Source organism: Mycteria americana, chromosome 8 (assembly GCF_035582795.1).
Source record: "Mycteria americana isolate JAX WOST 10 ecotype Jacksonville Zoo and Gardens chromosome 8, USCA_MyAme_1.0, whole genome shotgun sequence".
Lineage (NCBI taxonomy): Eukaryota > Metazoa > Chordata > Aves > Ciconiiformes > Ciconiidae > Mycteria > Mycteria americana.
The window spans coordinates 20,767,469-20,781,156 of NC_134372.1; the positions used below are offsets into that span (position 1 = coordinate 20,767,469).

The window sequence follows — 13,688 nt, forward strand, 5'->3', positions numbered from 1 at the left end:
GGTGGTGGAGCTGGGCTTCTTGGAGGTGATCATGGCCACACTGACTTGACCAAGGGATAGTCCTGCTCCAAGTGAAGGCTGGATTAGAGACCCCCAGAGAGCCCCTCCAACCAGCGTTTCAAGGAAACGACACTCAATCCTCCTGTACAAGCACAAAACGATCCAAAGGCAAACGGTGCTTTCTGAGTGCCGAGATGCGTTATACAAAGCAAATAAATGATCACAAACACGGCAGGTCATCAGCAGGCAAGAACAAAGGCAGATCAGAGCTGTGGGAACAAATGCTTCTCTTTGCACAGCAGAGCTGCCTAACAAGGATAGTCCCACGTCCCTCAGTCCTTCCCACCCCAAATAATCCTGCAGATGGACTGAGAAGACTCAGCCATGTGCTTAAAGTATCACAGTTGGAGGATGACAGGCAACGTAAGCTGAGACTCTACCTCGTTCCCTCTGAGGTACCTACTTCTATTTTTCCAGCAGTACCCCATGCAAAAGAAAACATGCCCCCAAACACATAAGTTTTAATAATGAAGCTGTTGGCACACTCGCCCAGTGGTGGGATCTCATTTAGTCCAGCAGTTTATTCAAAAGTGCATTTACACTGGTGCCATCAAAACTCACGCTGTTGCCCTGAATTATCTGGAATTGAACTGAATCTACAGCTATTTTCATCTTAATTCCTGAATTATGGTATTTACAGAGCCAAGGAGTTCCTTGAAATAGCCGTCTTTGTCACCTTCCCTCTGCTCCTCTGCTGCCAGCTCCTCGTACTCGCTGCGCAGGAGGCTGAGGGTGGTGCTGAGGGCCTGGTCCCCCCGGTAGCGCTCCTTGCAGAAGGCCATCAGCACACCCACCGTCTTGAGGACCTTCTCCCGAGTGTCGTGCTCCGGCATGGCCAGCAGGTTGGAAACAACCACGCACCAGTCCTGCTCCACCACCGCCGGGACCAGCTTGACTTGCCGGTACTGCTGGATTTTCTCTTCCATTTGATCTCCGTGCTGCGAGTCCTCAAGCAGCATCTGTGGGAAGTGGTGGAACATGGATTAATATCCCTATCAGAGAGCAACCGCTCCTAGGAGGTGACACATCACGGGAGAGGAGGATGCACACCCTGTAACACCTGCCTTGGAAGGTGACTTGCAACGGAAAACCAAGATGAGGTTGTGTCCTGGTTCACTGTTGCCCATGCATGAAGTTGGCCACAGGGGCTGGTTGCCCACCCTGGAAAACTCTTGGTGACCAGGAGGTTCAGTATCACACAGCCCTGAAAGGGGACTCAAGGGGAAGGAAGTTCAGCAGAAGACCTGTAAAATCTCTGTGTCTGCTGCTTTGGGCTGCTGGACAGGCTCCTTCAGCACCTAGCAAACATCACTGCTTGGCTTCATGCTGCTCTGCAGAAGAGATGGAGATCTCTGTCTCTTCCAGCCACAGCCAGACCTTCCCCTCCTACCCTGGTCCAGAAAACCCCAAATACTGAAATTCTGCAGGGACAGTGCCGAGAGCAGAAAGGCGCCCGCAGGGAGCAGGACGGGCAGGGCTGCTGGCTCCCTTCCCAGCGAGACAGATCTGGTCCGAGCAGTGCTGGGGCCAGGGGGAAGAAAGGGAAATCTCCTGCCACCACCCCAACACCTTTCAAGGCTTGGGTGGTGGAGTGGCTCGGCTCCCTGATGGACCACTCCTCCCGGCTTGGCTGGTGGCCCCCTGTGATAATTACTATGTCCGTGGTTCACTAACTAGTTCTGAGTAGGCTACTTGCCTTGGTCTGCTGAAGGCAGATGAAGGCTTCTGCAAGGCTGGTGAGCACCAATCCAGCCCTGGGGAAGGGAGAGGGTGGCCAGTGTGCACCGAAGCTGCCATGAAAAGTGATCAGACAACCCTGTCCCCAGGGGCCGCTTGGGTCCCTGAGGGCACCCATAACATTTTCTCTGACCTGCTCGTCAGCCTGGCAATGGACTCCCACCATCCCCTGGGTGGCTGCTGCAGGAAGCTTCGTCATGCTGGTTTATCCCACTGATTTACAGGACATGGCGGGGACAAGGAGGGACAACGCCGAGACCCCCCCTCTCCCGGTCCCCTGCAAGGGCTGCCTGCTAAACCCCCACTGGCCACGCAGGATTTGGGGTGAAAAGGAAAGAAGGCGGCAGAAAAAGCCATCCAGAGCCCTGGCAATTCGTGCTTCAGTGCAGAGAGCTGCTGATGGTAGCTTACAATTTTCAAACCAACCTATTTCACTGTCACCCAGCCCACCCCAAATCTGCCACCCTGTCTCGGACCAGCCCTGCTCCCCTCCAAGCACTGAGGGCTCTCCCATCTCCTCCGCAGACTCAGAAAGCAAAGGGGCTGGGATTGATACGTGGTGTTCCCAGTCTGAAGGGCAGCAAAAAAATCATTGTTTTAACATAAACCCGAGAATTTTCTGGGCCTGCGGACTGCCCCCAGCCACAGCAGAGCTGGGAACAGATGGGGCTGCCGGAGGAGCGGCCGTAAAATGTGCAGCAGGAGTGAACGGGAATGGTGTGGGTAAAATGCCCACATAGGCTCCCTTTCCGTGCGAGCAGACAGACAGGATCGCTGAATGTTAGAGCCAGCACCTGATAAGATTTCAGACCCGCTAAAATAATTTGCACCTTTACAAAGTCTTCTGGAAAACAACTGTTTTAAAACGCAGACGTTGCTCTGCAGTGCCTGAAATCCAAGTATTACAGCAGTAATAATCTGCAGGGCAAATTGGCTATAAACTGAGTGAAAGTGGATTTAATTTCCATTCTCTGGAGTAAGAGAAATGCACAGACTAAACAACAAGCGATGGCAAGGAAAGATGGGTTTTAAAATGACATTTACAGCAGTAATCCAAGGTATTTGAAAATAAAACACTTAATGTTGCGGGCTTGGCTCCAGCGAGGGAAGTGCAGGCAGGCAAGGACCTCTCCAGCAGACAGGGGCACAGCAACGGCGGCTGGTCCCCCGGCACTTGGCTGGCAGCTGGATGCCACAGCCGAGCTCACTGCAGTCAGGTGCCTATTTTCCCTATTCAGGTCGTTGCCATTTTGTTATTTAAACACCCTCGGGTAGAAACGGCAATGGTGGTTTAATAAAAAATAAAGACTTAAGCTCGCTCTGGGCTCTCCCAGGCACTCGTCCCCCACAGCAGTGGCCCATGGGCTGGAGGGAACTCATCCCAACAGCATGGACCAGCACCGATGCTAGATCAGCCCCTCCTCATCCTTGTCCTGCGAGGATGCTCGATGGCCCCTTTGGCTCAGTGAGGGGGTGGGGATTGCCTGGCTGGGTCCCATCCCCTCCCTCCTGGCTCCTCACCTTCTCCACGATGAGGTCGTAGAGGAGCGTCACCACACGGACATGGAGGGTCTCCATTCCCTTCTGCCTGAAGAGGCTCCTGAGGACCTGGAGGCCGCCCAGCTTGAGGAACTGCTGCTGGGCGTAGGGGAAGTGTCTCAGCATGGAGGACAGCGCGAAGAGAGCCTGGAAGGCAGAGAGGTCCATCAGCACAGTGGCCACAGCCACTACATTTGGTGCAGCCTCTCTTCATGGCATCCCATGGGGACAGGAGAAACATGCTCCAACGCATTTGTGCGGAGCTCCCCAGCAGATCCATTCAAACCTCTCCTTGCTGAGGGGCATCTCCAAGAGTCCCCTTTTCTCCAGATCCCAACCCTCCCCAGTGCTGCAAGGCTGCCCAAACTTGGGTGACTTCCACTCAAACTCCAACACAGACTGTCACCACGTTTGCTAGAACAATAGCCCAGAGGGACCTGTGGCCAGCACCTGAACGAACCCAACACCATCGCTTCTCCTCACAGTTCGCCCCCACCTGTCCTCAGTACAGAGCTCAGCTATGGGCTAGGGACGGGGCGAAGCGGGGTCCAGCACCACTCAGCAGAGCCTGATCCCCTTGACATGATTTGGATGCCTGGGGAACGTCCTCTCCCTTGCACCCACATGGATGGAGGACAAGACCGTGACGTTTCCCAGGACACAGCCCCAAAACAGGGTCTGTCATGGTTGCAGCATCATGCACCGCCAGCGAGAGAGACCAGCATGCCTGCACTTGCCTCCTGGGCCTTGAGTGGCACGGGGTTAACACTGAGGAGGCAATTAGGGGCCAACCGGCTGAATCTTACACTCATCTGGTTTTGACAACCATGGTTTGCAGAGGGGACGGGCTGAGGCCGCCCGGGGCAGGGCTGCTGCCCGAGTGGGCACGGGGATGCTCATCTGGGCACCTGCCAGCAAGCACAGCCGGCTCTTCCGCACACCGAGGTGGACGTGTGCATCCCTGCTCTCTGCAGACATATCTGAGCTGACAGCCATGTCTTCCCCAGTCCCACTTGTTTCTATTTTCCATCTTCCGAGTTGCCGCTGGTGAATTGGAGGATGTTTCCGTCTCCTTTTTTAACCATAGGCCAAAGGACGGAGGAGGGAAGAAATGCACTTTTGGCCTCGCTGCTGCACACCACTGCGAGTGCCGCGGTGGAAAACCCACCAGAGCAGGAGCCATGGGCTGCTGCCCCATGCGGGAAGGGGCTGGGGCACCAACCTGTTGTTGGGATCCTGGCCTGGAGAGAGACAGGAGACCATACGCAGCATGGGAACTGGACATTAAAAGCCTCTATCCTCCTGGAAAAGGAGGTTCAACCCTTGGAGGCTCTCGTAAGGCCGCATGTGAATGTGGACAATACTGAGCTCATCCCTCTCGCTCTTCTCCAGGGGCTGCCAGCAGCACGTGTTCAGGCTCCCTAGAAAGAAACGTCCTGTACCCACCACCACCCAGGGGTTCCAGCAATGCTGGTGAGGGTCTTTGCATGCCCAGCCATCCCTCCCCACTCCAAAACAAGCTCCGAATTGAGCCACAGGCACTCCTGGGAGGAGTTTCTGAGCATGGAGCATCCTGTGGTGCACTTCTCTGGCTGGGACTGCCTCACACCTGTGGCCAAAAGCAAAGGGGTTCCCCAGCCTCTCCCATGCCTTTCACTCGCTGGAGGACTCTTACTATGGACTAAAGGGGAACATGTTTGTGGGAGCCTGTTAAAACACTGGCAGCACACTGCTGTTTGCGTAACAGCAGGTGCATTAAAGATGAATGAAAGAGCTGGTGGTTCCCTCACACCGCCAAACCCCTTCTCACAGGAGGTCACCATGTTAAATGGTGGGGCTGGGTTTTCGGGAGCAGCCAGATAATTTTATGGCCCATAAATAGAGGTGGCATCACACACTAAAGCAAGCGTAATCAGATCTCATGCTCCAGGGAGTATAGCGAGGAGGGAGGGAGCGAGGTGGCAAGGAAGCCCCCACCCCTACGGACAGCACTGCACATTTGGCTGGGGGGCTCTCGGCGCTGCTCAGCTTGCTCCAAAGCCACTGCCAAAGGCAGGACACTGGGCTGGCTCCAGCAGTTACCTTCTTCCACACATCAGCTCTCATGTTTGTTAGCCTCTGGTCGTCATGCCTGCTACAGGGACCCTCACCTTTCCTCCCAGAGGAGCCGCAGCACTGAGTCCTGTGCCCTGCGGAGCTGGCAGAGCTGCCGCGCGTGCCACTGCTGGCAGCGGGGGTGAGACCCGCAGCATGGGGGGCCAGGGCTGCCAGGGGGGGTCCAGCACCCTGGGGTGCACTGGAGCCCAGCCAGTGTAGGGAGCAGCACAGGGTCCCACAGTCGCACCATGTCAGTGATGGCCTGAGGAGTGCTCACATTGAGTTCAGCACAAAAGCGGCTTTACCCAGAGGTGCATCCCTGCCCACTCACCTTCTTCTTGACAGCCAGGGGTTGTTCTGTAGCCAGAATAACCAGGAGCTTCTGCAGTGCACCCCCCTCAATTGCTTCTATCTGGACTTTGGGGTTGCTGCAGGGACAAAAGCAAAAGGCAGGTCACCAACAGAGCAGGGCATGGCAGGGTGGGATGGATGCTGGGTCTGTCTGGGGCAGCACCCTGCAGCAGACACGAACGAGGGTCAATCCAGCCTGATCCCAGAGCAAAACCCCCCAGCTCCCATCGACCATGGCTCGCAGTTATAGAGAAGGTGCAAAGCACTGTTAACCACCCCAAACACAGTACATGACCAATGCAACCTGACACGGTAGCAAACAGGGCTGGGGAAGGGCATGCCAGGCCATCCACATCACCCTGCCACGTGCCCACATCCTGCCTGTCTTCCCCTGACAAGGAGCCCTGCCCTGCCCTGCATTTTCCTCTCAGCTATTAATCCTCTCGCTTTACATCGCATCTATTCCTTAACAGCCTTTTATTTCGGCTCTCACTTTCCCCCTCTCATCCTCCTCGTTTGCTGTTGACGTGCATGCTGATTTATTTAAACACTCCTGTGCTACAGCACCGGCCGTCCAGCTCATCCAGAGGAAGGTCCTGCTTGTCCCTGGCACCTCTGAATCACAAATTACTCCTGGTCTCACCACCCACACACCTCTCGCATCGAGCGCTTTTCTCCAAGGACTACAAATGGCTAAATCCATCCTTATGCTTGCAAGAACCAGGCTAAAATTTCAGGTCTGGATGTGAACAGTTGCCCCAGGTGCAGGCAGACAAAGACAAGCCTTGCCCACTGTCTGCGCTGCCCCTGGGTACTGGCTGCCCAGGCAGGGGCACCTCAGCCACACAGACACTTTGCAAACCCACTTCTAGAACATCTTTGAAGGTGGCGGAGAGGTTAGATGCTACAGGCTCCCTCTTTGGCAGGGCTTTCACAGTCCAAGCACAACGTACTCGTTGTCTACATCCCCGATCCTGGGTCTCTCGCGCTCCGAGGAAGAGCTCCAGCACTTCAGCCTTTGCTCGACTTTGAAGCAGCAATCGCACTGCAGCCAAAGGTCATGCATCCCTGCTACAGCAAAACACCCGCAGCTCTTACCGCTACCAGAAAGCTACTGGAGCATCGTCCAAGAAACAAAAGAGACAGAAGCAGACAGGGTCATAAAAAAAACAAAACCAGAAGACAAATGGACTTGGGCAGGGAGCAGCTTTGAATTAAACCCATCACTTGCAGAAATACAGCAAAACACTAAGCTCATCTATGTCAACCAAGGTGCTGGGCAATCTCTCCAATCCTCCCTGCTCCATCCAGGCTTTGTTTCTCACACCATTAGGAGTCATCCATGGCTCAGAGGCAGCAGATCTGGTGTGTGGGTTCCTGACTGCAATTACCAGGCTGACCTCAAGGCAGGAAAGAGGGGTTGTTGAAAGCCACCTTTGATTTCTCCTTCCTCACCCACTTTCTTGTGGCAGGCACTCAGGCAGAGCCACGGCACAGGCACCCCGCCAAGGAGGGGGACATCTGCGACCTGCCCAGACAGGGCAGGAAGGAGAAAGAACGAACCCAGGGGCTTCAGGATCCTCCTGCAGAAAAGGTTTTCGCAGTGTGGTCCACACATGTGACCGCAGACCCCCATGTGCCGGCACTGCGGCAGTCCCAGCATCCCTGGGAGCAAACCAGCTTCTGGTAGTGCCTGAGTCCAGATGGGACCTTGTGCATGTACCAGGATGTGTTTATCCCCCATCCTCACCATGTCAACAGGCACAGCAGAGTCTCCTCCTGCAGCAACAGGATGTCATCTTCCATCTCAACGTGGTGGGAGATAACGCGTGTGGCCAACCCTCTCTTTCTGCAGGGCAGCAATGGCATCTCTGATGGCCTGGCCTGGGCTCTGATTTTGGAGAGTCAGCAGGAGTCAATGCAGGCAAACAGCATCAGCCCCAAAACTTTCAGCTGCCCCCAGGCAACCTCTGGACACAAGGCAATTTCCCCCCAGATGACAACCGCTGCTCTCCTCTCCAGCCATACCTGCAGTCACACGGACAGCCACAGCCCCTCCAGCACGGCGATGGCCCAGGGACGGTGCTGCAGCCCCGCAGCATCACAGCGCCCTGTCCAGCCTCAGCAACTTCTCCCAGGGCAAAGACAAGAAGAAGAGTACAATAGTGGGATGGAGGAAAAACAGCTCCCAAAGCACCCAGGGGCTGGCTGAAGACTGGTCTAACATACCCCAGCAGCTAGAAATGTGCTAAGTGTGACCCTTGCCTCAAAAGAGCCACAGATAAGTAATATCTGTCCTAAAGAAGTGAATGAATCCTGCATCTCCTTTCAGCCCAGATGGGTTTATAAGCCAAGCTTGTGATTAGACTCCTTTGGGAGTCCAGAGACATGACACCCAGAAGGAAGGAAATGCAGCAGTGAGAAGCAATCCACATACCAAAGTCGCTGAAGGTGCCCTCAGCAGCAAGTTGGGCACAGCCGGTGCTCGAGCTGGGACGGCTGAACGTGGCTGTGCTCACCACAACAGCATGGAACCTTCTCCTGCAGAGGCTGGGCAACACAAGTGCAGCTGCCGGGGCCGTGATCAGAGACCTGTGCATCTCCAAAACCCACCCATCTGCTACAGGAGATGCACAGACAGTCCTCCTGCCATGCCAGGCTCCACTGCAAACCAGGCAGGAGGGGGAAGAAGAGGTTTTTTCCAGCTCTGTTTTTCCAGCGATGACAGCTTTGGTCTCTGCCTCTGTCTGTGTACGGTTGGGTTGCACTTGTTTCTGCTTTGAGTTTTTCTAGGGGAAGGCATGGCATGGAGGTTCAGCTCTGCCTGGCACATCATCAGCCATGATGGCACATCATCAGTTACACTGTTTTCAATGCTGGGGCTCCATGACCAGTGCGAACAAGAGGCAAAGAAACCACAGCTGCATTTCCAGACTCCAAGGAAAAGCTGCAACTCTGACACTCAGAAAATACAACTTCTGATCCGAAAACTCGCCCAAATTTCACATGCAAGTTACTCTGGGAAAGGGAGACCAGGGTAAGCACAGAACAAGTTTGCAGGCAGGCACTTTTCTAAGTATAACTGCACTGAAAGGAGACTCTCCTATGCTGGAGACCTCTTAATGCTATTCAAGGAAGGCGTTAAGTTTGGGATATCCAAGTTCTTTTGTCACATCTATCTAAAATAAACAATGAAGACTCTTAGAGCAAGGGACGCAACTGAAAAATTGGTATGCCTTTTAATGCTTGGTTCGTCACCTGGAGGATTAGGTCTAATTAAAATCTCTGAACCATGGAGTTTTTACCAAGGAGCACCTCTAGAGGTTAGGAAGCCTTCCTGGATGGTAGGCATGCTGCTCACTTCTCAATGTTTCTGTTGTTTAATGTCTCTACTATCAATAGTCCAGGCTTCACGCTAACAAAAAAGCTCGTCTGAGAGTTTAGAAAACTCAGTACAGATCTGTACAAATTACACTGTCAAGCCCAGAGAAAAGCAGCCTGAACAAAATAAATACAATGAGACAGACTGTGGAGCGCTCGCACGGGAAATTTAACCTGTGCTAATCTGCTAATGGATAAGGGGATAGCAGCACCAGCAAGGAAATTCACTGAAATGAAACTGAGGCTGGGATAGAAACTGAATACAGCCTGCGACGACACCCCCCAGTGCTACAGTGATGGCAGATATCTGGGAGTGAGATTAGATGAGATTAACCAGCCTCAAACCTGGGTGAGGAACAGCCACAAGGCTACAGGGACTCAACACAAGTGCCCTGCTCAGGTTCAAGCAGCTTCCCAAGAGAGCCCCTGCATGTGCTAAACACAGCCCCAGTTCACCCTGGGAGGACCCACCCTGACTGCAGGGCCACGACACGTGCCCTCCCGATGTGGCCCTCACCACACGTCTGAAGTTCTTGCGCCTTCCAGCCATGTGGCCCACATCCATCACACCCATCTCTCCTTATTCTGTTCCTGAAGAGTAGAAAACAAGGCTGGGTACAGGCTCATCGTGATTGATCCATGCAAGAATCCACCTGGGTGCTGGGACAGGCTGGGGTTAATGGGCATGCTGCTAGTGTTCACGCGGGCCAAGATGCATTGAGCTGGGATGAAGAGGTCGGGGAGACTGGCAGGAATCCCTACTGCCCACAGGTGCCCACACCGTCATCTCTGAGCAGCTCCTGAGAAAGCTCTGTCCCTTGCAAGGTGGGCTTTGTCCTTGGACAGAAGATCCTGAACTTCTTGAGACATAGGTCATCCATCCCAGATCATGAGATGACCTCTGAACAGCTTTGGACATGGGCCACCAGACCTCCTTGATACAGATCCTGGAGACAATACCCTCTTTCCCAGGGTGTAGTCTACAGTCTACTCTCTGTGCTTTCAAATCCCAACCCAGGCTGACCCTCCACCCAACTCAAGATGTCCTTGCTGCCTGCAGACCTCCCCCTGCTTCTCCCCACCTCTCCCAGGGACCTCTGCAAACGGGCTCACCCAGCAGTGACAAGGCTGCTACCCACACCGTCACAAGCACGCTGCAGCACTTACAATGCGCCCTTTTGACCACAAGACAAACGACATTTGTTTCCTACTGCTGCCTCCTTCTGAAGCTCCTGGAGTTGTGACTTTGCCAAGCACAAATTTAATGTGCCATTTCATCAGTCCAGCACATTTCCCTCTTGGTGGCTGGAGGAGGGTGACCATGCCCTTCAGCGGAGAGGGGAAAAAACCAGAAGCAGGGGAGGGACAGCCAACAGAAAACCTCCATCTGAGCCCGCCTGCTGCAGCTCGCAATGGCAGAAGGAAACACTCCATTTTCTGCCAGTTTATATTTCACTGCGTTGGAGTTACGGCTTCCCACGAGGGGCCAGAAATTATTACAGTCAAGGCTTGTTTGCCAGAACACCGCAAGCCTCAACAGCGCACGGAGAGGGGAGCAAAAGTAATAAAAACAAGGGCTGACAGGCTGTGATCAGCGCTATCAGAGTAAAACTGAAATGAAGTTGCCACAGCACCCCAGTGACCAGTGACAGGTCCTGCCTTGGGCGGGTGGTGAAGGCAGAGATGGGACCTAGCATCTTCCACCAGCTGCCAGGTCGGGATGTTTGCTCCCTTCTTCCTTTTTTCTTCCATTATAGCTCCTTGTGGAAGCAGCAAGACCTTAGGACAGGGATGACCGGCCAGAGGACCCACAAGCATGATGGAGGCTTCCTGGAGGAGACATGGTCTCACAAGCTGGGAAACAGCCTCTCCACATGGTGTAGCTTGTAATCCCCCACACGCTGCAATTCCCCCACACCTTGTTGTTGGGCTGTCAGGGACCTGCTCGTGGGACAGCTGCCACTTCTCCCTGGACAATGTTTTGGTCGTGCTCAGGAGCAGCACCGGCACAGGGGACGCAGCTGTTGCTCCTGAAAATCCAGCATGGGCTTCTCTGCCATTTTCACTGGCAAACTCATTACATGGAAGAAGCTCCCATTTTGTTGAAGAAGGGATTTTTTAAGAGTACTATCCATTAAGAGATACCCTTACCCTATTCCTCCTAGGATGTCCCCAAGTACATGTGCACAAATTTAGGAGAGACTTTTCAAAGTTTTTCCAGACTGCACATGCGAGGGGTGTGGGAAGACTGAAAAGCAGCAACACAGCCCTCAGGCAACATGGGCTCTTGACATGGAACTTGCAATACGGCAGCAAAATTAGATTTAGATTTAAAAAAAAAAAAAAAAAGCGCCAAGCGGTGCAGAGGGACCTGGGGACTCAGAAGCACAGAGCAGGACAGACAGGCAAACGCCCTCATCTCTACTGCTCCAGCAAGGACACACACAGAGAATATTTATTTCTTGGCCTGCTTGTTGTACAAACTGCACGAGACCCTAGAAAAAAAGGGTCACCTCCTTACTCTGAGCATCCTGCTGAAGCCAGGTAAAGAAAGACCAAAAAGAGGTGAAAATGGGGGAGTGCAATGGAAGGGATGCTCATGCCCAGCAGGATCAAGGTGCTGAGCACAGCACTTCTCCTGCCCTGGCTGGAGCATGTCCTGCTGCGGCGGCAGCCACACACCCACCTCTCATGCCCACTGGCTGCTGAGCTATGCCAGCATCCTCCCCAGGGTGCAGGGAGGTAAGTCTGGAGAGCTCGTGCTTTGATGAAAGCCCGGAACGATGGTGAAAAGGCATGATAATCAACCAGGCTAGGCAGGACTTAATGGGTCTCTTCTCTCGTCAGAACCAGCAGTCTGCGATGCCGCGTGGGAAATCAAAGCCGGGGATCAAAGTCTGTAAGTCTGTAAAACAGCCTAAAAGATTTAGTACAGTCTATTTAGCTTCTGAGGATCAGAAAGAGGCAGCAAGGCAGCATGGCTTACCTTGCCCTCCCCCTCCCTTCAGCCCCCCTCCCCAGCTTTCACTCCAACATCCATTAATGAAGAAAATGAGAATGCACCGATGCTTTGCTTGCAGGAGAGTGAAGTGGCTTGAACCTAAAATATGCCTACGATGGCATTACAGCTCCAAGCCTTGCCTGGCTTCTTGTGCCTCTCAAACCTTCACACCTGGGTAAGAATTTGAAAGGCAATGGAAAAGGTCATTTTTGTGACTCCTGGAAACCAAAAGCAATACAAGCAGGGTCACACATGAAAAGGCCAACAACTTTTTCAGAGGCCTCTCTATTTGGAGAATTTCTGACAGCTCTTGTAAGTATATTCACGTTAAAATTATCTGACAAATAATAGATAGAGAGAAAACTGATCATTATGATGTCAACGCTTAAAGGTTTGACTGGAATTCAGTAATTCCAGCCCGAACTATAGCTGTAAATCTGAGACTCTGCATAAGGGCAGAAAAAAGACGCAGGATGATCAGCAACTCGTTAATACTTGCATGATTGAATTTTAGATTGCAGGTTTAAGGGGAAAAAAAAAAAAGCATTAAAATAGTCCAAGTGAGAAGTGACACATGCAGAGAATACGCTTTCCTATTGCATTCAAAGCAATGGCTACGGCATGAACTATCCCCATTGGAAATGACTGCGGAGCAGCTGCAGTAAGCCCAGCCGGCTCCAAATCCATGACTTCCCAGGTACGCGTCAGTTGGCTAAGTTTCCTTCCGAACTTTGTTCTTAAGAGGAGGATAACTGGGACAACTCAATGCGAACAATTCTGCAGCCCCCCGTCCTCTGGAATGACCACCCTGGCTGTGCCATGGCACGCCAGCAAACGGTGCTTAAGTGCAGGGTTGGTGAATCTCTTACAAAAATACATATTTAACACAGAGGCTTTCCATTATTGCAGAGTCCCATGCTATCTAAAAGGACATTTGCACACACAATACGAGATGTACAGGGTAATAATAAAATAACCCCAACAAGGCTGCCTGCTATTATTTAGAGTTAGAAGGAGGAGGCATGAAGCACTGACACCCCCAAAGCCCCCACCGAGGTCCGCATACAGCAGAACTGGCCTAGAAAGCCTCTTCTCTGAGCATCAGCCCAAACCTGAGTTTATCACAGACAAAGGCCTTCAGAGCTACGACTTAAGGAGATTAAAAATCACCCAGGAAAATGGAGTCCTAAGCAGTTGTGCCAATCAAAATACAGTGAAGAAGAAAGTGGGGGTGAGGGGAGAAAACCTGACAAAAGAAAAACTCTGTTTCAATAGGCAACACAATACAACGATTTTGTACAAAAGATGTGAAGCATAAAGGGGTTGTTAGATGTTCAAAAGCACAGAATATAGGAGAGACATAAAAAAAACCCCCGAGAAGATGAAAATCTCCACTTCAATGCAATGTTGCCTTCTCACTTTCTACCAAGCCAGGCACTCATCACGGTAGCGGGGGAGCAGCAGCGTCCCTGTGAGAGCAACACGTTGCAACGTGACATAATGGAATACATAGATGCAAGTA

General features: G+C 52.7%; 1 protein-coding gene across 7 annotated transcripts in view; it reads right to left on the bottom strand.

Moving 5' to 3' along the window:
• Positions 1-563: 563 nt before the first annotated feature.
• Positions 564-13,688, bottom strand: part of SIL1 (SIL1 nucleotide exchange factor) — a 103,134-nt gene continuing 90,009 nt past the window's right edge. For all 7 annotated transcript variants that reach the window (XM_075510073.1, XM_075510068.1, XM_075510070.1 and 4 more), the window contains 3 exons: positions 5,765-5,861; positions 3,319-3,483; positions 564-1,019 (listed from right to left, as the gene is read on the bottom strand). In XM_075510073.1, the coding sequence (XP_075366188.1) occupies positions 669-1,019; positions 3,319-3,483; positions 5,765-5,861 (613 nt within the window). In that variant the 3' untranslated portion in view covers positions 564-668. The remainder of the gene's footprint in view (positions 1,020-3,318; positions 3,484-5,764; positions 5,862-13,688) is intronic.